General features: G+C 43.3%; 1 protein-coding gene across 1 annotated transcript in view; it reads right to left on the bottom strand.

The window, feature by feature from the left end:
• LOC138301678 (uncharacterized) overlaps positions 1-23,865 on the bottom strand; it is a 175,494-nt gene that overhangs the window by 61,154 nt on the left and 90,475 nt on the right. The window contains exons 8-10 of the mRNA XM_069242193.1: positions 13,405-13,870; positions 13,077-13,108; positions 7,685-7,750 (exon numbers count right to left, since the gene is read on the bottom strand). Of these exons, the coding sequence (XP_069098294.1) occupies positions 7,685-7,750; positions 13,077-13,108; positions 13,405-13,870 (564 nt within the window). The remainder of the gene's footprint in view (positions 1-7,684; positions 7,751-13,076; positions 13,109-13,404; positions 13,871-23,865) is intronic.

The following is a 23,865-nucleotide window of genomic DNA, read 5'->3' on the forward strand; positions in this document are numbered from 1 at the left end:
AGGGTTGTAATCTGGCCGTCGGACTGCCAGGAGTGATGATGAATTTTATTGCGTAGTTATTAAAAACCTTTAAACATACAAGGCAATAAGCATCATAAAAGATGTAAAGTTAAATGTACTCCATGTTAAAAATGTCAAACCTAAATCAGGACTGAATGTAGATCAAATGGGCCACTACTTCTGGGTGAATTCAGAGTACATGTTCCTGTCCCTGACCCTCTAAAACAGAAACAGATCGATGTTGCGATTATTTAGGTGAGTTCGGATTCCACAAGGCCTGGCCCCACTATGCGCCCACAAAACTAGCCAGGTGCAATTGAGCAAGTGAGACTCTAAGGACACCAGTAAGTCAGTTTGTTGTCTAGATACTGCCGGTACAGTGATGCAAGGCTGGCACTCTCTAGTTCGCGCCAGGTTTGGCCGTGAATTGAGTCCTCCGGTGCTGATTGAAGCCTGTAACAAAAAATGAGAAAGCAGCAGACTCTTGCACAGTACTGTTTTGTGATTCTAAACTCAAGTCTTATAAGTCTTACTTATGAAGGCAAAGCTCTCCGTGGTAACCAGAGGACAGTTTTATAGATTCCAATAATTATTAGCTAATCCAGTAGCCTATCCTCCTTACTGAAGGTTATTTCTCTTCCATAAGATATTGTTGGGACCATTTTTGCTTTCAACACCTGGAGGAAGAGGGACAGACTTGGACCATGAAGTTTGCGTGTGACAGCTGAAAGACCAACTTTAAAGCTGGAGCCTTTGTTGTTCAGTGCAGAAAGATTGGACGCAAATGGTCCATTACTGTCTAGAGGTATACCTAGATATTTATATTATATTGCTGTGATATAGCCATGCGCCACCAAACTTCCACCTACTGTGACAAGCTGTTTTGAAGCCAAATGTAACTGTCATAGTTTTAGCTTGATTGACCTCCAGACCCCCCCTAGCCGTGTAGTGGCTTAGGGTGGTGAGCTGTCGCTGCAGACCAATCTTTGGCTGAAGAGCATACGATCTTCAGCATATAGCAGGTGAGATAAGCACTGATTGCCCAGCTTGGGTGGATGACAATTTACTTCATCCCAGAGCTTCGAGAGGTCAACCATGTAGAGATTAAAAAGCAGTGGAGCGAGAACACAGCCTTGCTTCAGACTGCCTGGAGTACAGCAGTCCGACCTCCACTTCACGTTTGGCAGTTACAAGACCACCAAACTCGTAACAAGGCCCTTAGTAGAGGGTGAACGGAAAATAACTTTGAACATAGATATGGCTTTTGAAACTTTAGTGATGCTTTTTGTCCTTCGCAATGCCTTCCAACACTTCGTAAATGATATCTTCAGTGACCGCCAGATTCCTATATGATGATACTCTATTCTTTGCCATACCAAGGAAGAACACTGGCATTTATGGAAAGTATCATAAAAAAGTAAAGGCAACACTCCCCATATGTAAAGGTAGAACAGTGCTTCTTTAAAGGGTTCACATTAACTTTCTCTGGTTTTCAAGACAAGGAATTCAAATGGGTGGAAGTAAGTTCCAATTGGTTTGAGTGGCCGATTCCAATAAATGTCATTGAGATCCCATGTTTCTAAAGGTTCCTGAGCCATTACAGATGGATTTCCAGCCTTTTACTATCTCTTTTAGCTCTATGAAAAGAATACACTTCTTTTGAGGAATGGAAAAATAAAAGTACATTAAGATATTAAAGAATGCATTTATAACCACTTCCATCTTACAACATCCTGGTCATAATCTACCTTTCGTTAGAGAAACTGGCACCTCCTCCTATGCCACTGAACTATGCTTTCCCAAATAGATCAATTCTCTTCGTGCTTACTACCTATTGCATCACCAGTCAAATATCATTGGCCAGGACTGGATACAGGAGGATCCCAAGTAGAGTAATGAGAGAAATCAGGACACTACCTTAAAAACAAGCCATGCTTCTGTGCTATGACATTCCAGTGGCCAAACATCCAGAGATTAAAAATATATTACATACCAGCATTTTTGGCGGCCCCATCTCAACAGAGTTGTCAATTCATGCTCAAGACATAGCTTCAAATATTAGTTAGACTTCCCTTCCCAATTATGGTCAAGAATCTCAAAGGACCTTATTATAGATGTCCCAAAGCCTCACAAATGCCCCACAGTCATGTTTGTGATAGACTACTTAACCATAAATAGTACATTTTGCACCCCTCTAAAAAGAGGCACAAACTCCTGAAATCGCTCTCTATGGACCTGAAGTTATTATCATGGATCAAGGTAAACCCAGTGAATGCTCTGGCCTTAGCAAACTCAAACACCCAGTGCATACGAAGGTTAGAGACTATCGACAATCTCTTCTAAGAGAGCCACTTATTATCCATTGAGTAACAAAGAGCACAATACAATAGACACTCCGGTCAATTCCTTATGTGCAATGGACTGCTTCATTTAGTGTGCTCTCAATGACACACTGAGTCAAGGGAACTACATAGTATCTACACTATGGTCAAGGATAGACATCTCATTAGGTAGTTGTTTAAATATTTTGTAGTTCATATGAAGGTCCTCTTGGACACGCTCTACAAGCAGTGGGAGACTCTCCTAGGTAGAGGATTTAACGACAGTTCACTTACCTACCACTCTGCAGTGTCCAGGAGCACCACATTCAAACTCATACAGTTCTACATTCAGGCTTACCTGACCTCAGAAAGGACAAACAAATTATTTCCCAGAAGCCCTACTCCCTACTCCGGGTGGGGGTGGCAGACATACAACACAAGGTGTAGGCATGCCCAATATTGTCTTTCTTCTTGTAATGGATTATTGAACACCTGGGCCAGATCTTGGAACATAGCAACCTACCCAGCTGGGATGTCATTGTGCAAGGCTATTCAAACGCTCCAAAAAACGCCCATGGCTCTCTCGCTCGCACTGGCCCTATTGCTTGCTAAGTGTGCCACCTGGAAAGCTAACATACCCCCATCTATCTTAAAAGTGGTAGCACACCGTTATCAGAAAGGCTAAGTCAGAGAGTATGTCACTTAGGCAAGAAAAAGTTTGGGGTCTCTGGAAACATCCCCTATTCCTGGAATGGAAGGAGCTGATATCAAGCTTCCAATCTAATTCCAAGAACGATACTTAAATATAAAGCCGCACTCAGGGATCACCTAACTCAACCTAACACAGCACTCACCTCTCCCCCACCACTGAGGCATCTTTCTAACCTCTAGCATCATCTTCGTCCCTATTTCCTAACAAAAGGCCTACAGATGTTTATGGGTCATCCTTGTGCCACAATTGGTTCCTACTCTCCTGTACACTATTCAATGGCTGTTAGTTTCAACTAAACATAGCACTAGTACCCCATAACACTAAATGTATCTGCCTCAAATTATATTATTTGTCATGCCCCCTGCCAAGGACATGCTCAATTAACAACTTTTATACCACTTCTGAGCTGACCACATTTTTTTCTTTTCTTTTTTCCTTCAGTTTGCATTGTTTCTTTTACTCATCATGTGGTACATTATTCTGCTCTATAACTAGCTAATATGATTGATCTGTATCTCAGTTGTGCAAGACTATCTGCAAATGATTTGCAACACAGACTGATGTTCAGGAATGCTTGAAATTGTTGTCTATTGTTAAACACCTATGCAACTCTTTGTTAATGTACATTTTATCTGCTCTTTAATAACTATGGCATAAGGTTCAATAAAAATAATTTAGAAAACAAGTCAATGTAGCAAGGTGGAAGTATTTTGTGGTATGACTGAGGAGTCTTACCATGTAATACTAGCACAATATCCAGATGTGGACCTTGGATTTACTCTTTGTAAACCTTAACTCAGTCCTGGTAGAGTGGCAAAGAGCAGTCTTGCTACATAGAGGAACATGTGCCAAGCATTTCACAACACCAACATGGACGATAAGTAATTGACAAAACTCAAGAGAAATGTGACACCAATTTTTAAAAATAAAGCTGATTTTTAGATAATTTTAGACACCAAAATGAAGTCGACACACAGAAGATCACTGGGGTTATCAATTTTAGGGCATTAAATAAATCAGTACATTGCAGAGCTGTCATCTATGATTGTGGTCAAAGGGAGAAAACACAGTATGTAATCAGTCACTTGTGGGGTGAGTTCTGTGAAACCCACATGGGGTTAAGGTCTTGTGGGCCCACAGACCAAGCTTCAACAGTCAGTACAATTTGACCTGGTTTGGGTGGCCGGAATGCAGAGGGGTGCTGGCTGTCCTTGGTGCAGAGTAGGACTCATGGTCTTGGAGTGGCAGCTTCCCAAAAAGTGACTCTGGTTCAGTGAAGTCCTTTAGATCTTAAGCTTGGAGTTGGCCTTGGACCAGGAATCACCAGGCAGAACAACAACAACACTCTAGCGTCATGCCTGCAGTGGTGCTCCTGGCTATCCCTAGTGCTGAACGCATACCACGGGTGCTGTCTTTACCAGACATGCAGACTGAAAGCAGATGCAAGTACTGGACAATGGAGCCACTGAGGTGGATTGCTGAATGTTGACAATGATTCCTTGAGCCTGGAGTGTCAAGTAAAGCAGGTAGCAGTCGGGCTGACCACCAACAAGCCTTAGTGCTGGCAAGCACAGTGGTGGGAAATCTTCCAGAGGACCAGGGGAGCAATGCAGAGTGCTGAGCCTCACTGAGGATTGGTTTGCAGTTCTCTGAAGGCTACTAACCAATTTCGTTTGGGCGGCCATGCTTTGGGGCCCAGTGGACAGTTCTTTAGTGGTCATGGATGTGCGGTCTGGTCCTGCCATTGTCACGGGACTAGTTCCCCTAGTCCTAGGGAGTTCTGGTGAAGGGGTTAGGTTCCAGAGGGGTTTGCCTTTCTTTTGGAACTAGTCTCCAGTCCAGTTTGAGTCAAAGTCCGGCGATGTGCAGGTGCAGACATTGCACCTCTCTTTGTGGAGTCCTGCCTTGTTGTGGAGTCAGGTCTCTTCTATTTTCACAACAGTTCTGAGGTTCTGGTGTCAGGGGTGCCCCTTAAATCCTAGATTATGGGGCTCTTAGGGTTTTAAGGAGTAGTGGTGAATGGGCATTTAGTCCTGCGGCTAATCCGCTTCTCAGGTGACCACATCCGGTGGGAGTGTCTCATCAAACTACCCAGACCCCACTAATCCCACAACATTTTAAGATGGCATGGACCATCCTCCAAGGTAGACTCCAGCTGGTGCACCCTAGAGGTCCTGACTAGCTAATTTTCCCACTTTCCCACCTCAGAAGGTGCATGGGGCAGGGGTAGGCCTTTGTCGCCCAGTGAGAGACAAATTCCTTTGTCCAGCAGCAGTGGTGCAGTCTTTGAGGGTCACCACAGTGATATGTCTAATCACTCTCCATCCTGGCAGGGTAGATGTGTGAGCTCCTTCCTGCATAGGCCTTTTTTCTGACCTCTGGGAGCAGCACCCACTCCCCAGCATGAGGTCAGAACTCTGCCTTGGAGACAAACACTCGGGAAAGCCCACCAAGACAGGAGAAAGCTGGCAACTTGGTGGGCATCCTCTATACGCAACCAGGGTACATGCGAAGTAAACCTGGGCATGAGAATCATGTCCGGGGTTAAAAAAGCACAGTGTTTGATACCGAACAGAATTTGGTCGGGCCATTATGGAGCTGGACATCTGGGGTTTCCCCAGGTGCCAGCCCATGTTATCTTATGGACTGCTGATCACGTGTGGTTGTATTAAGGTTTAAATGCTACCACAGGGCCATATGTCCATACTCATAACACAATGCACCCTGCCTCTTGGGCTATAGGAGGCCTACCTTAGGTGTGACTGGCTTATGTTATGGGCAGTGAAGGGACTGCCTGCACCTGTTGTGGGCACAGTCGAACTCGAGCAGGGGAGCTGCTTGTGGAGGGCTGACATGGCAGCCCTGTAGACTTTGCTTTTACACAGGTCATTCAGGGTGGCACAATGAGTGCAGCAGCCCTGCTGACCCCTTTACCATCCCTGCCCTGTGTACCACTGGTACCATTTACTAGGACCTTCCAGGTGTTGTAAAGTTCTTGCCAATTGGGTTTACCAACCACAGTTACAATTTAGGGGAATGAGCACTGGCACTGTGGTCTGGTTAGCAGGTCCCAGTGCACTTTCAAATCTGAAACGAAAGCATCAAGCAGCAGAAAGTGGGGGGAGGGAGGGTGACCATCCAAGAAGTGCAGTCGGGTATCGAGGAACAGAGTCTGTGGCCTGGGTGTGGAAAGTTTAGTACAATGGTTAGGAAAAACTCACTTCCTGGCTAGTAGCCACATCCATGGGCAGATGTGTAACCTGAAGGGGTGAATCAGTCCTTAGAATAATACTTTAATTGTTTCCTTATGAATCAAATTATTAGGTTTTGAGGTCTCTATACTTGAATATTCTTGTACCAGCTGTCAATTCAGAGTCTTTGTCTCCCGCCAGCTACAGGAACATGATTCTCTGCAGCTGTGTCATTTTCACACTGATGCAGATTCTTTAGTTTATAGCCAGTCTATGACTGGTGCCTTCACTACTTATGATGCCAGGACCCTGTGAGAAGTGGACACTTCTTCAAGCTGAGGCTCTTCACCTTTAGGGTGATTCTTTAACATGCCGGCTAGTTCCAGTTAGCTTCCAGAGGTCAAGATTTCTGTTTTTCTTTCTCACTCCCTTCCTTTTTTTACCTACAATCACAATTACTCTTGACATTTTCTCCAGTCAACCTAGGGAATGAGCGAAGGGGGGTAAAGAGTATTAATGATAGAGGCCGAGAGATTATTCCAAGCCTCAGATTTATGTCACTAAACAAACCAAATTCTAAGAACTGTGCAGCAAGGCCACCAACTGCAAGGACTTTGGATTGTAGTGAGAAAGCTGGCTTCTGTTCTCAGTTAGACAATGTTCCCAGAACCAGTGCTACCAGACCCACAATAACTCTACCAGATTAATTGTGCATGTTTCCCTCTTCATTCTGCCCAGGACTCTGGGGATCAGCAGGACTGGAGCAAAGGCGGGAAATAAACCAGTTAATTGAACAGACATCCCCTAAAATCCCCTTCTGCACCATGAACACAGCATTTACGGTGTTCTTCAGAAGCAGTGTGAGTGTATTGTCATAATTGTTTCTCCTTCCTTAGACTTGTTAAAGGTCGTTCTATAATTGCTATGCTAAGCTGTGCCCATGACGGAAACCTTCCAGCACCCACCTACCCAATGATCCATATTGCCAATTGTGAAGGTATCTTTATTCAAAGAATAGAGTTGACTGGTTAAAGTTGCACTTTTTTGAGAAAGCTCAAGTCTGAAGAATCCTCTAATATAAAAGGATCACAATTGTTGACATAATTACATTTTCTGTGTGTCATCATGCCCTCCACTGCCAAAGGTATGTATCATATTCCTTTTTACCAACTGCGGAATACCTGGTTAGGCATGGGTGGAAACATAGCAGGGTTCAGTTTAAAAATACCCATGTCTTTACATCTATTTTCTGCAGATGTGTTTGACAAGCAGAACTTCTGAGAAGCTCCCTAAAGCACTATAAAAGCACCCGCAATTAACCCAAAGGCAGGTCTCAGCACTCTGACTCTTGGCTGGCATTGTCCTGTACTTTAATGGCACCTACGTACATCAGGTGACCTGATTTATTATCTGGTCATCCAAGCGCTATCATTAGTGCACCTCTCCACCTGTGCACTCACTGCCATCTTTTTTACAATCGTCAGTGTCAACACACTTTTCTATTAAGTTGGCAATAATGGTGGAGTCTGAAGCAAAATGTATGAAAGTGACTGTCTTGGATGGTTACCCCACACTTTTCATTATTTCTGATGGTTTGTTTTGGCTCTGAAATTGCACTTGCACCTGCTAATCCAGCCCGAGTTCCAGTGCTCTCTATTTAAAATATGATGCATGTGAATTGGTAACCCCCGCCCAATTGGCAAGGACTGTAACCCAGTCCTAGGTGTCCCTGGTAAATGGTACCAATGGCACCCAGGGCATGGGAAATAAAGGGGTCAGCAGGGCCTGTAGCACAGATTGTGCAACCCTGAGTCACCCAAGTAAACAGATGACAGTTGCCTTGCCATTGCAGAACGCATGAGCAGTGCAAACTGCTCAAACTCGACTTTGCCCTCAACATAAGTGGCAAGGTCCAAGCACTATTTTTAATATAGGTCAGTCACCCCTAAGGTATTCTGAGTGAGCCCAGAAGGCAGGGCACATTAGGGCCTACTATAAGTATTCAGGGAGCCATAGGATAACATGGGCTGGTGCCTTGATGGTTCCCCTTGAAAAGTGTCATTTTTAGGATCAAACAACTTGTCTCAATAAACCCAACTTGTTCCCCAAGTCAGATTTAATGAGGAATGCACCCAGGTTACCTAGAGGTTGCTCACTTTGTTGCCCCAGCCTTTGCTGTCAGCTGGCTGAAAGCATGTAGCTGCTGCCACCAAGACAGTAATCTGACCCCCAAACAGCTTTCCTGGGCTGGAGGTGTCACCTCCCTCCCCAACACCCGTCAGGATGGCTAGTTAAGTGGCAGTGATCTTCAAAGGCCACACAGCCTCTGATATGCAAGTAGGCTACCTCCTGGAAAATGAAAAATCCACACCCTTGGTCCCAGGCACATTTGCAACCCGGGTTGGGTAGTCATGAGGAATACACCCCCAGAAGGCTAGCCACACCCCTAAAGTGGGCTATCTGGTCTGTACAGAGGAAGATAGGTTCTGCCATTTTTAAAAGTGGTAGACTAGGGCTTCTGGGTAGACAAGGTGCCACACTCACCGGATGTGGTCACCTCAGGGCAGTATTAGCGGCTGGGACTAGAAGCCCATGGGCTACTAGCCTCCACACTCCTAACGCCCCTAAATATAGGATTCAAGGGGCTCCCCTGGTAACAAAACCTCAGATCTGATCGACCTGCAACAAAGGACAAAGAAGAGACCCAAGTCTGTGACCTCAGGACCAGCCCAAAGAAAAGCGGTCATAAAAATTGCTGTGTATATTGTACTGTGAATAATAGCTCCCCCTTTCAAAGTCATTAGGTGGCACAAACCCTATTTTTCCTCTGATAAAAAGGCTGGAGGGGTCCTTGAAAAACAACAAACCAACATTTCTATGAAAACAAGGTTTTGGCAGCTGCACAGAATTCCCTTACAACTGACATATAGTAGAACATCGGAGTTAATGTACATCTAAGAAGATTCTTTCTGTGTCTTATTGTTAGGAGTTTGGGTCATAAAATGAGGTGGGTTGACTACATGTAGTACATGGTTCAATGGTATATGATTCAATGTTAATGGATTATATGGACACACATGTAAATATTGACTGCCATGGATTTCCAGACATATGACAGGGAAATATTTAAGCAGCGGTGGCTGGTAAGTAGGCACAGTGGTGGGGGAGGGCAAATGTGGTATTAGTGTGCGCATGCATGCAAGGTGCGTAGTGTAAGTAAATAAAAAAAAAAAACACTTACCTTGCTTGCAGCACAACGACCTCCTCGCTCCGGTCTCCTGCAAATTCCTTTGAGCAATCCTGGTGCCTCTTATTCTGGTAAACAGCATGAGAGAAGCACCAGGATTGGAGGGAGCAGCCTCTCTCAGCACTCTCAAGAGCACTTTGGGCCTGTGCTTTCTCTAACCCAGCTGTCTTAAAACAACTAGGTTAGAGAAGTTTAAATTGTGCATGTCTGGATGGCTGTCACAACACTCAGTTCCGGATGGGAAGATAGAAAATAAAATGGTAATAGATTGACTTTATTACAATTTTATTTTTCATCCCTGAGTGGCATTTTAGGCAGAGGGGTGACACTCCTCTGTGCTAATGGAAGACCATCTCATGAAGTCAAGGAAGTGAATCTTTGAAAGTCTAATGCTGGAGAACGCTAGCACTATGTTAAAAGCCACTGTATAACAGTATGAGACATCTTTGTGTCAAAAGAAATGTTAGACTGATGAAAAACATGTGCGGTCTTCCTCAAAAACATTTACTCTCTCTTACTTCAAAATTAGCCACCTGCAGCCACTTTCCTTTAATTCCAGGCAACACCATGCTTCCTGAATCTGGACCCTGATTTCTATCCCATGCTTGCTGGTAGTGAAATATGAAATAAAGAAATATTTTGGGAAAGATAGAGAACAAAACCAAAACATTGAAAAACAGCATATTCGCGCTGCAAGGTTTCTAGGATGCAGATAAAGGTGCATGCTTATTCCTAGCCATTTCTGAACATTATTGCTGCATGCCTGTACAGTCCAAAAGGAACATGAAACAGAGGCCAGACACAAAAACATTAATGGTGGAATATTTAAACTTTATCTCAGCAACTGGTAGTTACTCAGACTGCATCCCATATATTGTTTCTTTGCTCACCATGCCACCTCAGACAGAAACTAACCATATGCAAATCAGCCTTTTTCTTGCTCCAATAGGAGCAGTGCAGCCCGAATTGCCAGGCCAGGCCCACTCTGAACTGAAGATCTAGAGCAGTTTCATCCTCAGCCTCGTCAGTAGGGTACAGCATGGTTCTAGGGGCACAGGGAGCATGGGACTCACAACTGGGCATATATCTGTGACACTAAAGGCGTCAAGCTGAGAAATTAAAAAAAGTTATGGTGGAGTGGTTAAATTAACTAATTACATTGCAGCATCACAGCCGTAGTTTTTTTGCCCGCCATCACATATCAAACAGGACCTAACCGTATGCAGATCAGCCTTAATCTCAAAGCCATTTTGGCATTGTGAATATGATGCAGCTTGGTTACTGAAGCACAGGGAGCACAGGAGTGATTAATAGGCATACTTATACTTAGGATGTCACTCTGAGGAGCGCAAAAAGGCGATAAGTGGAATTTTTCAATTCATTTCAACCACTTGTAGCTACTTGGGTTGCATCCCAGTCCACTTTTTTTTGCCTACAGTAGCACCTCAGACACAAACCAGTCATATACAAATCAGTCTCACCTGCCAGGCCAGGTCTCCTCTTAAATGGGACACAACCAATGGATTGGGAAGCAGCCTGTGTAATTACTAGTGGGTGAGATGTATTCAAGTATTCTATCTGACATTTGTTAAATTCCTTGTTCATTAAAAAACATTAGTAAAATCTAGATACTGTGGAAATATGTTTACAAGTGTTGTTGCCAGTTTACCTTCGTAAGTAAATTCCACTATGACAGGCCTGTTAGGGACACAAACATTGGTAGATTATCTGCATCAGCCCTGTCTGCATGAATTGGTGACACAGTTCCCTGCCTCTAATGCAGTCCACAGAGCTTTTTCCTGAAACAGTGATAGATACATCTTCTGTTGTGGGTCTCTTTGCCCCAGTCCTTTGGTATCTCCTGTTCTTACTTTGTACTGATGATGCCCCTGTTCTCAATAATTGTGTTAAGGGGTCAAAACGTCAAAATTAACATATATGGCCTAGTTTAAATATGAGTGTCGTTCATAACACCATATTGTCCAAATCAGTCACCGTGATATATATCTGTATATAGCACAAGCACACTTTTATTCACTTTATTTGACTTCCACTGCACCGTCACTTGTTAGGAACACATTTTTCTTTGAGCAATGTAAATGTTGTTTTATACCATTGTGAACCACTTGTGCAATATATGAATACAATTGTCAAAATAAAAGCACTTATTGAATAATGATAACTAACATGCAAAGTTGTGTTTTTTGTGACACTATTGCCATGGAAGTCTAAGACTACACTTACCAATAGGGACCACCTTTTTTTATATTAATTGTCCCGCCCACATGCCTGGGTTACTGGATTGTCCCTGTTTTCTAAAACATGGTACTTTAGGTTTGGCTTTCTTGGAGGAGGCGATTGTGTTGGTGCATTCTGTGCTCCACTGGGAGAAGTTCTTCTCAGTTTGTTTTGGGTCTGGGCAGTGGGAGTTGACAGCGTTGTTACACTGGGCTTCTGATACCTTTTTTCAGTTTCTACGTGTGGAGCTAGGGAGCATGATGCCAGTGTTGGTAGAACCTGAGATAGTGAAGTGGACGCTGTAGTGGTCAGTCCAGGTAAGCCGGACACACTTACTTCCACCAGAACCCTAGGGATCGCTAGTCCAAAAGGTGGCTTGGACATTCGGTAAGTGGGAGTGCCCAAAGCCTGCAGAAGGGAAGGTCTAAAGGCAAGAGATCCAGTACAGGACATGTACAATATAGTGTACTCAGAAGAGGTGCAGCAAGGAAGAAGTCTGAGTGGCAACTAATGCGAGAATCAGACAATCCAATGAGACATGTTTGCCAGGCAGAGACTGCTACCACTTTACTACATTTCATAAGTTCTCTGCCCAGAACAACTTGGAAGAGGAAGTGATGTCATCACCTGTAGTGACAGGGGTCATCTTGGGTCTGTAATAGTGTGTAATCGTCTGTGTCTCCATAGGTAAGCCAGACCATTTTGGAATGGGAGACCAACTGACTATGAGTCCCCGATCTCCAATTCTGCTTGCCCCTTTCTCCAAGACAGGTGTTGTCTTACTCTTACTGGAATCTGTCACTCTCTCTCCACAGGCTGTTAAGAAGTGTGCAGACGCTATATGACTGAAGGTCCTGACAGATTTAAATTGCAAAAGAGTTAATGAAGGCAGACACATGCAGATATCAGATAGCTGACAAAGGGTCCATGGGTACCACCATGAGGACAGCACAGAAATATATGACTTTAGAGTAAGTGGATGCATGGTTTGTTTCATCCCATAAAAAATAAAGGAATGACAGTATTTAAATACTTATGGTGATATTACATTTGAAGAAAAACAATCAATCAAATCAGTTTCAGCTTTAGAGACTCAAGATAATAACTGGAAATTGCCTTGCGTTTTCAAGTCTGGACTCTCACAAAGCCTTTTTAAACACAAAAAAAATTACACACTCTGACAATAAAAATATAAACCAGCTGTTCTTTTTAATGAAATGTGCTATACTTCTGTACTTCTGTTCTAGCTCACTTTCTTTCAACAACTTTCAGTATAACTCATACGGTCCATTAATTAAAAAAATAAATGCATGAGCGCATATGATTTATGTTGGACTAAACTTAGTAAAATGCATTTACACAATTACAAGTGTATGATTCGCACACCTTGAAAAGATGACTAACAGGTAGACAGTTAAAACAACGTTCACAGAAGAATTTATCATAATGTATCTGGCATATTCTATTTTGGTTCAACCAAATGCCACTTTTTGATTCTTCTCTGCCAGTCAATCATAGGCCCAACCACACCTGCTTCATCTTATACATAATATGGTTGGCACCCATGTAATCACACTTTAATTCACAGGTGCATCTATTCCTTCCACTAACCTCAGTTTTATCCCACTGCCTACACAATCCATTGAGTTACAACATATTCAACTATACAAAATACCATAACCATGACATATGTGCTATAAGATTTTGAAGTTACCTTCTGGTTTGGTTGTTGCTGTTGTTGTTTTTATTGCTGTCGGTACTGTTGTTGGTTTTGGTGTAGTCTCTGGTGCTGGTTGTGTTATTGTTGTCTGTATTGTTGCTTTGGTTGTTGATGTTGGTATTGTTGCTGTGGCTATTGATCTGGTTATTGTTGTTGTAGGTAGTAATGTTGTTGTTGTAGTTGCCGGTGTTATTAATGTTGTGGGTGAAGTTGCTGAGGTTGGTAGTGGCGTTGGTGGTGCTTTTGATGAAAGTGTTGGTGATGTTACTGTTTGTGCTGTGGTTTTAGTTTCCATTGTAACTTTCCGATGTACTACTTTTATTCGTTTTTTTGCTGTTGTTTTTGTTGTTGCTGTTGATTTTGTTGTTGCTGTTGATTTTGTTTCTATTTGTGTTGATAATGTTGACAAGGATACTGTTGTAGGAGACAGAGTTCCTGACTCTGTTGGAAAGCAAAAACAAATTTGTTTCTCCAATTACATTGTAGCTTAAGTACAATTGTGATGTCAAATGCCTGCCTCAAAACCAAACTTTTTATAACATAGTAGGCAGGAACTGAAGGTGAAACATTCTGGTCTGAGTACAAAGTGTTGAGATGGCTTTGAAAAATTATTTTGCCCCCATTTGTTCCACAGATTGTGAAGGAAAAAGAAATAGTTTTGTTTTGTTCATCTAGATAGGAACCACATTAAATCTATGTTGTGTTTGACTCAATAGTGGATTATATTCTAACTTGTCACAAAGATATGGGTGCACACAATGATAATCAGAAGGGGAGCAGGCAGCACTGTACAGTGAACAAAAATCCAGTATCCTACTGTCTTTTGAGATCTCCCCATACTTTCCAGTTTCTATTGCGCTTGTGCGTTCATTGCTGCTACACAGGATTGCATGCTGTTGGAAGCACTAACTCTCAGATACAAAAATAATGTTCCTTTTTAGCTTTACTTTGCAATTATTACTACAATGGGACTGTTTTGCATTTTTTTATGGAATAAAGGCTACTGACTTTCCTAATGTCAGACATATTGCTTTGTGAAGCCTAGAGTGAAAAACAAACCCGGCTGCCAAATTTAGAAAGCTCCTTTTATCTGCTGTGGAGTAAGTTGTATGTATCTGCTATTCTTAAGTGGAATGTAAATCTTGGGAACATCTAGGGCCATATTTCGGAGCCCAGTTGTGTTGCACATGGACCACGTTGCGTTCTGCATGAATGATGCAACTTAAAAATGAGATTTTGAAGGCTACCTTGTGTGTCGCTGAGTGGTTTCAGAAATCTGGAGAAATGCAGTGCAAATCGCTGTGGTGCATTGCATTACTCTACTCCAGAGAGGCATTCCATGGGTGTTGCATGGGTGTCCCAATGCAACATTTATGGACTTTGATGCATTCCCAGATTCACCCAAAATGGTACACTTGGCAATACGCCTAAAAGCTATGCCTTCCCAGGTAAGGTATAACGTGGAGAATTATCTTCATTCCGTTAGTTCTTTCCTGATTCTTTATCTGCTGTTACGACTCGGTCGTCCCATTTCCAGGGGGCGCTGTAAGGGGACTGTCAGAAGCCTGGGAATCACCTTGAACACCTATCTAGAGTCCCTTGCTGACCCCTGTTTGTTTCTCTTTTCTCTATGGTACACTTGTATAGTACTACATTTGCTTCTTGGGACTGCAAATCCCATAATGCACAGCTTGGTAGTCAGGAAAACCCGGATTCTGTTTCCCATTGTTTTCAATGGGAGAAGTCCAGTTGCTCCTTTTCACTGGATCCTCTCCTCCAGGACTTGCAAGTGTCCGAAACTACACACACCTGAAACCTCTCCTGTGCAGCCCAGCTTGGAACTGCTTATAAGCAGCCATTTCCTCAAGCTCCCTGTCGTGCATCGGACTTCGATTCCTTTGTGTTACAGACCCTTTGTCGGATGGTGTTCCAGTTTTGTTCCTGTTCCTGTTCTGTTCCAGCTTGATCCTGTTTCCTGTTTCTCTGCCCTGCTCCTGATTGTTCCAGCCAGAGTCTGCTCCCTATCTCTTAGCCTTGTATCTGTTTGTTTCTTCCAAAGCCTGCTCCCTGTTTCTCTGCCCTGCTCCTGCCTTGTTTCAGCCTGAACCTGCTCTCTGTTTTCCAGTCCTGTTTACTGCTTTTTTCCTACTCCCTGTATTCCAGTCCTGTCCTTGCCTGTTCCAGCCAGAGCCTGTTCTCAGTTTCCCAGTCCTGTCTCTGTTTGCCCGAGCCAGAAGTTTGCGCCCTGTTTTCAAGTCCTAGTCCCGCCTTTGCTTCAGCCTGAGCCTGTTCCTAGTTCTTGCCTCTGCCTCTTTGTTTGTTCCCTTCTGTTTCTGTTTCTTATTGGTTCTTTGTGTCTGGTAAGTGTTCTATCAGTCTTCACCAGTGTATACGCGTCCTCCTGTGTACTGGGGTTGGCTCCTGGTTTCCAGGAGGCAATTCCAGCCCCCATCCTTGTCCAGTGTTATACGTTGTATTTCGTGCCTAACAGTGACAGTGTGCTATTGCTGTTTTCTCAGGAATCGCCACTGTGTTTCCAGCTGGACCCTCAAGAGCGTGTCTTGTGTATGTAAGTACTTTCCTTGTCTGTGCTCTAGGGTCCAGAGACAGAATCACTTCTGCTGCCTCCTTTCTATGGGGCTGGCAGGGTGACTATCTGTAAGAGCAAACTGCACAGAGGCATTGAGAGTCCCTGTCACTGTGGGAGGTTCTGCGCCTTACTCTGTGTACAACCCCAGCGTGTTTGTCCACTAGTAATCTGTTTCCTATTTGTTCACACAAGGGTTGCTCTGCTTTTACTTTCCTGTTTCCTGTGTCTGTCCATAGCTGTCCTTTCCATGTAAGCCTTTAGCTGCTCTTCTGCCCCAGTACACTACCTCTTTAGGATATTCGGTGACCTCAAGGGGTGTCCCAACCAGAGTCCTGATCAGACCCGCCCGAAACCGTGACAGAATGCACGACCCAAAAATTTCAAGCTCCCCAGACAGCAAAGGCACACACAGACCTCAAATGTTTTCCTGTCATGTTAAGACACCCCTTTCTAAACCTAGACATTCTCTGAAGACCTCTAAAAAAGGCCTTAGTTTAAAGGATAGACTTGTTAAAGAAAATCAAAGATTGCAAATGCAGTACTACATTGCGTGGCTTGCTGATCCAACAATGTTCAACTATTATAATATCTGTGATTATGACCCCCAATCCCTGTCGGTAGAAGAATTACAAAGTAATAATGAGTTTTTGGAGGTTCTATTACCTCAAACAGGGGAGAATGTTCCTAACATTGAAAGTGCTTTTGCTACTTCTGCACAAGACATTTACTCTCAAGAAAACCTGGTTAATTCCTTGCCTCATGCTAGTGCATCCCAAATTCACTTCCAGGACTCTGTCAAAACAAAGAACCCTGACACTGTTCAAGAAGCCCCACTAGGGATTCCCTTGTTTTCTGTTGAGTGCTTCAGCCCATCTAGGCCAGTTTCTCAGAATTCAAAGTGTAGTGCTGACTCTTATAAAGACCTACCAGTCCCTCAGAGCTTTCAAGTCAGCAGGATAGAACCTGTATCAAAGGGATCAGTAAAGACTGTGGGATTCCTTAGTTCAACTCAAAAGGCTTGTGCTCTTCCCAAACTGGATGATAATACACCAGTCTCAATCCCTAAAAGCTCTGCTAAACCCTTTTCTATTCTGAGTGGGTTTGATAACAATATGGACATACACACACTAAAAGAGCAGTTTTGGCAGATTAAAAGGCAGATATTGGACTTCTATGATGAATATGTTGTAACCTACACAAGAAATTGTGCACGTGGGCTCTTTTCATCAATGCATATTTCACTGTTGTCAGAACCAGACATTCTGTTTATCTGTAAGGTAGACGAAGTAACAGAGCAGCTGATGGAAACTACTGCAAGGCAATTTGAAAACCTGAAAAAAGAAAATGATTACCAGCTTTGGCTTAAAGAACAGTATGCTACCTCATGTGCTTCTCCAAAGACTACTATAGAGCAGATTTTCCCTGCTATGAATGAATGTCAAAAGACTGCTCCAGTTATAAATATATCAGCCTCTTCTTCAGACTCTCCCTCAGCCTGTGGTTCTCCAGTGAAAATTCCTGTACCGTTGATTGAATCTCTGACATCTCTGAAAGATTTGACACCTATTGATTCAAAGGATGGATCAGAGTCTTCAGAGGGAAGTGTCTCAGCCCCTGTAGCAGAACAAATAAAGCCAAAGGAAGAAGAGAGTTCTGATGCAGACTCCAACAGCTGCACCTTAAGAAACCAAGATGTGACTTTACTGGAGATTAATGGCAAGTTGTGCAACAGTGTTGAAGAATCTGAATCTAGTGATGACAGTGGTTCCTGCCTTGCTGTGAACAAACCTGCAGATAGTGCTGTTCAAATGGCGCACACACCAGAATTTTCAGATTGTGGGGATACTCCTGCCCTTTCAAACAATATTATAGAATTTTCAGACAATAAAGAGACAGTTCCTGTTTCAAGTAAACTAATGGATTTTTCTGACCATGAAGAAATACCTCCAATTACTAAGAATGTAATGGACTTCTCAGAAAGTTTAAGAATCTCTTCTGTGTCAAAGCAAACCGTGGAGAATTCAGACAAGGAAGAAAGCCAGCAATCTGAAACTGAACAGCCTGTCATAAGAAATGAAAGCCTTCTCCTAGAACTGGACACAGTTGCAGCCTCAACCACTGATCCTGACCTGCTGATCCCTGCCAATGTGTATCCTGTTTCCAGCTCCACGATTAGTGAAGACAAGATCTCTGAGCTACCAGTATCTGATCTTGATGTGAAACCAGCCACACCAATGTCACCTGCTGTGTCCCTGAAACTAAAGACTCCTAAAAACCAGCAATCTGAAAACGAAGCTCAAGTACTGAAAGATGTAATATTTCCCACTGAAACTAAAAACTTGAATTCAAATCTTGTATTCGAAGATCTGATGATAAGTACTGTTCTTAGTGTTTTATTGCAAGAAACCATCATCAATTTAAAGGCTAGAGCTGAAAATGTAGGTAACAGTGTAAAGGTGATTTCTGAAGAGACTCCAGTTCTATTTCTTCCCAAAGAACAACCTTTCAATGTTAACAGAGTTGAAGATGAACTACCTGTAGTAGAAACACCTTGCAAAGAAACCATTTCTGATACCACGAACACACAACAGAGCACTTGCAATGAAGAAATCCCAGTCTTGTCTGAAGATCACCCTAAAGAATTAGTTTGTGGAACTTCTACATTCTCAGATGTCAATCCAGTTTCTAAAGACATGAAAACTCCTGTTGCTCCTGAATTTGATACTCCAAAGTCATCCAAGATGAAAGATAATTCTGACTTTTTCATGTTTACCTTGAGAACACCAGTTACCCATGTCTCCCAAGTCTCTATTCTTTGCAAGCCTCAGACCACAATCAATGCAAATACTACTGCAGAAACAGACATATCCTGCTTGTCGGAAGGAGTTACAGACCTTACAGTTACTAATACGCCAATTATCTCCTCCAAAGAAGACAGTACTGAACAGGAAACTAAAGTCCTAAAGAATACCCCCCATGATGCAATTCCAGATCTCCTTGCTCCTGAATCCACTTCACCAGAAACCAACTCCATGCACTCCTCCCGTATCACTCGAACAATAAAGAGGAAAGACATCGGAGCCCATATGGGTATTAATACATGCTTTGCTCATTGGATGATTCATCTGTGGCAGGACTGTAAACTTATCAACCAAGGTTGGTGTTGGATTTTCTTGCTTTGGATTTTCCTCTTCAACTTTTTTCAGCCAAAGGATTGCCTTCTCTTCTTGAGCAGACTGGTGGGAGGGGGTATACTGTTACGACTCGGTTGTCCCATTTCCAGGGGGCGCTGTAAGGGGACTGTCAGAAGCCTGGGAATCACTTTGAACACCTATCTAGAGTCCCTTGCTGACCCCTGTTTGTTTCTCTTTTCTCTATGGTACACTTGTATAGTACTACATTTGCTTCTTGGGACTGCAAATCCCATAATGCACAGCTTGGTAGTCAGGAAAACCCGGATTCTGTTTCCCATTGTTTTCAATGGGAGAAGTCCAGTTGCTCCTTTTCACTGGATCCTCTCCTCCAGGACTTGCAAGTGTCCGAAACTACACACACCTATAACCTCTCCTGTGCAGCCCAGCTTGGAACTGCTTATAAGCAGCCATTTCCTCAAACTCCCTGTCGTGCATCGGACTTCGATTCCTTTGTGTTACAGACCCTTTGTCGGATGGTGTTCCAGTTTTGTTCCTGTTCCTGTTCTGTTCCAGCTTGATCCTGTTTCCTGTTTCTCTGCCCTGCTCCTGATTGTTCCAGCCTGAACCTGCTCTCTGTTTTCCAGTCCTGTTTACTGCTTTTTTCCTACTCCCTGTATTCCAGTCCTGTCCTTGCCTGTTCCAGCCAGAGCCTGTTCTCAGTTTCCCAGTCCTGTCTCTGTTTGCCCCAGCCAGAAGTTTGCGCCCTGTTTTCAAGTCCTAGTCCCGCCTTTACTTCAGCCTGAGCCTGTTCCTAGTTCTTGCCTCTGCCTCTTTGTTTGTTCCCTTCTGTTTCTGTTTCTTATTGGTTCTTTGTGTCTGGTAAGTGTTCTATCAGTCTTCACCAGTGTATACGTGTCCTCCTGTGTACTGGGGTTGGCTCCTGGTTTCCAGGAGGCAATTCCAGCCCCCATCCTTGTCCAGTGTTATACGTTGTATTTCGTGCCTAACAGTGACAGTGTGCTATTGCTGTTTTCTCAGGAATCACTACTGTGTTTCCAGCTGGACCCTCAAGAGTGTGTCTTGTGTATGTAAGTACTTTCCTTGTCTGTGCTCTAGGGTCCAGAGACAGAATCACTTCTGCTGCCTCCTTTCTATGGGGCTGGCAGGGTGACTATCTGTAAGAGCAAACTGCACAGAGGCATTGAGATTCCCTGTCACTGTGGGAGGTTCTGCGCCTTACTCTGTGTACAACCCCAGCGTGTTTGTCCACTAGTAATCTGTTTCCTATTTGTTCCCACAAGGGTTGCTCTGCTTTTACTTTCCTGTTTCCTGTGTCTGTCCATAGCTGTCCTTTCCGTGTATGCCTTTAGCTGCTCTTCTGCCCCACTACACTACCTCTTTAGGATATTCGGTGACCTCAAGGGGTGTCCCAACCAGAGTCCTGATCAGACCCGCCCGAAACCGTGACATCTGCTGCATCCTGCAGCATATGTAGAAAGGAGAAAAGCCTCATGGGGATTGTTTTTGTGCAGAAAGTGCCCTTTCCTGCACAAAAACAATGCTCCTTACAATGCAGGCACCCTTGCATGATGATGCAAGGATGACTGCGTTGGCGCTAGGCTGCCAAAGTGCCACCAGTGCAGGGACAAAGGTAAGAATGTGCCTTATTCTCATAGGTACGGCACATTCCAGCCCTTTCCCTCTGATGCAGTGCAGCAAGGTGACTTGCTGCACTGCTCCACGTGGCCATAAATATGATCTCGAATTTGTACATCCAAAATGTGGGTGCCTAACCAAACACGGTGACTGCAGCATTAAACAGAAATCATTTGTGAGCCAAGTTGGCGGGACATTCATTCTAAACTGCACAGATCATAAAGTAACACACTGGTAGATGGTGCTACCTATTATCAGAGCTGCTGATATCTAGTGAATATACATGTAGCAGAATGCTACTGAAAACTGTATGGGCAAGCAAACTGTACTTTTTGTCAGTTTGCTTTCAGATTCAATTTAAAGCTTATTAAAACATTGAGAGCCTGATTAGGACTTTGTGGTCCATCAGGATAGCAGCAGACAATACCTCTGCCATTCAGAGGCACCTCCACTCACCAAATTTTAAATTGTCTGCCAGCCCTTTCCAAAATGGTCTACATTGACAGGAAGCACCATGATCGTAGTTCCTGACAATGCAGGAGAATTTTAATCGACAATACTGTCAGCCATGATGACCAGCCCAAAAACTTTTCAAAAGCTTTTTGTGTTTAAAAAGCCAACTACCAAAGCGAGAATGTGTTTAAAAAAACAAAAATAAGAAAAAAAATGACCCCTACGACCTGAGGGCATGTGGGTCATGATTGTTTTTTTGTCTTGGTGGTGATGGACCAGAAAAAAAAAAATACACAGGTCCCCCCTAAATAGAGCGGATCATGGGAATTCCTAACTCTGGCGGATATACTTTGTTGAAGGAAGGATCCTGTTAAAGGAGCCAACATGACTCTGTCAATGCAAGATTTACAGTCTGCCCGACACTAAATGAAGCAGGTGGACTGAGAGTTTGGAGAACAGAGTACTCCTTTGCGTTTGTGATGCAGTTCCATGTCTGCCGAACTCTAAATCAGGCCTGCATGTCCAACTAGAGGTATTATCTGGCCTGCTTTCATATTTCTTACCATCAACACTGTACAGATGACCCCTAGACTGCAATATCCTAAAACCTGACCACCTATGCTCCTGGTTTTCTAGAAAATGTCAATTGAGGAAGGCAGGAATGGGGTATACTGTCTCATCAGTGTAATGTGCAAATTCACATGGCTTTTCAGGTTGGATGAAGTATTGGACAAAATAATGACTATGACTTTTAAGGGATTGAGTACAGAGGACCTGATTCACAACATATTAGTTATATGTAACTTCAACCTGCATAAGGTAAATGGCCTGATTTACAAATGAGAATGCACTTTTGTAAGTCACAAAACTAGAATGTTCTCTTACAAAGGAATGTATCCATGCCTTATTTTACCACACGATGGAAAACGTTATGTATAGCTAAACCATTTCCCAGGGGCAGGAAGTATTCATTCCAGGGCAAACATAACCAGCAAAGTTTGGGAACACACAAACTCTTGAGTATGTAAGCTTGAACAAACATTTTATAGACCCATTTCCATCCTGAATAGAGCCGAATTGTCCTTTGTAAAGACAATATTTTTTCAGAGTGAGAATGAGAACTGAAATCCAAGAAATTTGATGGATGTGCAGCAGAAATAATTTCTCCATGGGGAGCAATCTATACACCTGCACTGATGCCTACAGAGTCAGAGCCATGGCAGAATCAAATAATGGACTTTGTACTATACTTGCACCATCCTATGACCGCAGAAATTAGATTACTATCCTTTCCTTCTTTGAGTGGTCTAACATTTCACTTACCTCTCTACTTGAAGAAACTCCTTCCAATTTAGACATGTTCTTTGCTGTTTACAGCAACCTCCTTTACACACCTACTCCAGTCCTGCCTTTTTACTCATTTCTTGCTACACAGTATCACACTTTCAGCTCTGCTCCGCTTCTTCTTCCTCCTTGCCCACCTGATGCTAAATTCTCACTACCTACCACCTTGCCCTGTCCTCCTCAAGATATCATGCCCATTGTGTCCATACGTGTAGATCTTCCACCAGCTCAGGCTGCTCAGCTTGTACAGTGAGAAGATCTAACTACTACGGTATCAGCTGGTGTGATGTGAAATGCATTCACAATGTTTAGAACATGTATATAATTAAAGATTAGGGTTTTCATGGGATACAGAACAGTAAATAATTCATGATAAGCTAAACTGTTTGCTCTGGTAGTGATAGGATCCATTGCCAACGGTATGTATAATATTCCTTTTTTTTTACTAACTGCAGAATACATGGTTAGGCGTGGGTGGAAGCACAGCAGGGTTCAGTTTCAAAATACCCATGCCCTTACATCTATTTTCTGCAGATGTGTTTGACAAGCAGAACTTCTGAGGAAACTCTCAAAAGCACTATGAAAGCACCCGCAATTAAACCAAAGGCAGGTCTCAGCACTCTGACTCTTGGCTGGCATTGTCCTGTACTCTAATGGCACCTACATTTGATCCTCTGATTGATGAACGGTGAACTGATTTAATATCTGGTCATCCATGTGCTAGATAACCAACGTACTCTGCACCTGTGTCCTCATTGCTATCTTTTCTACAATCGTCAGTGTCAACCCAATTTTCTATTGAGTTGGCAATAATGGTGGAGTCTGAAGTAAAATGTATGAAAGTGACCCTCTTGCATCGTCACCCCACACTTTTCTCTTCTTTATTGCTCATGGTTTGTTTTGGCTCTGAAATTGATCTGAAGCCTGCTAACCCAACCCCAGTTCCATTGCTCTCCCTTTAAAATATGATGCATGTAAATTGGTAACCCACCCAATTGGCAAGGAAGGTAACCCAGTTATAAGTGTCCCTAGTAAATGGTACCAGTGGTACCCAGGGCATAGGAATTAAAGGGGTCAGCAGGGCCTGAAGCACAGATTGTGCACCTTGAGTGACCCAAGTAAACAGACGACAGTACTCAGCCATTGCAGACTGCATGAGCAGTGCAAACAGCTCAAACTCGACTTTGCCCTCAACATGAGTAGCAAGGTAAAAGCACTATTTTTAATATAGGTCAGTCACCCCTAAGGTATTCCGAGTG

Source organism: Pleurodeles waltl, chromosome 6 (assembly GCF_031143425.1).
Source record: "Pleurodeles waltl isolate 20211129_DDA chromosome 6, aPleWal1.hap1.20221129, whole genome shotgun sequence".
Taxonomy (NCBI): domain Eukaryota; kingdom Metazoa; phylum Chordata; class Amphibia; order Caudata; family Salamandridae; genus Pleurodeles; species Pleurodeles waltl.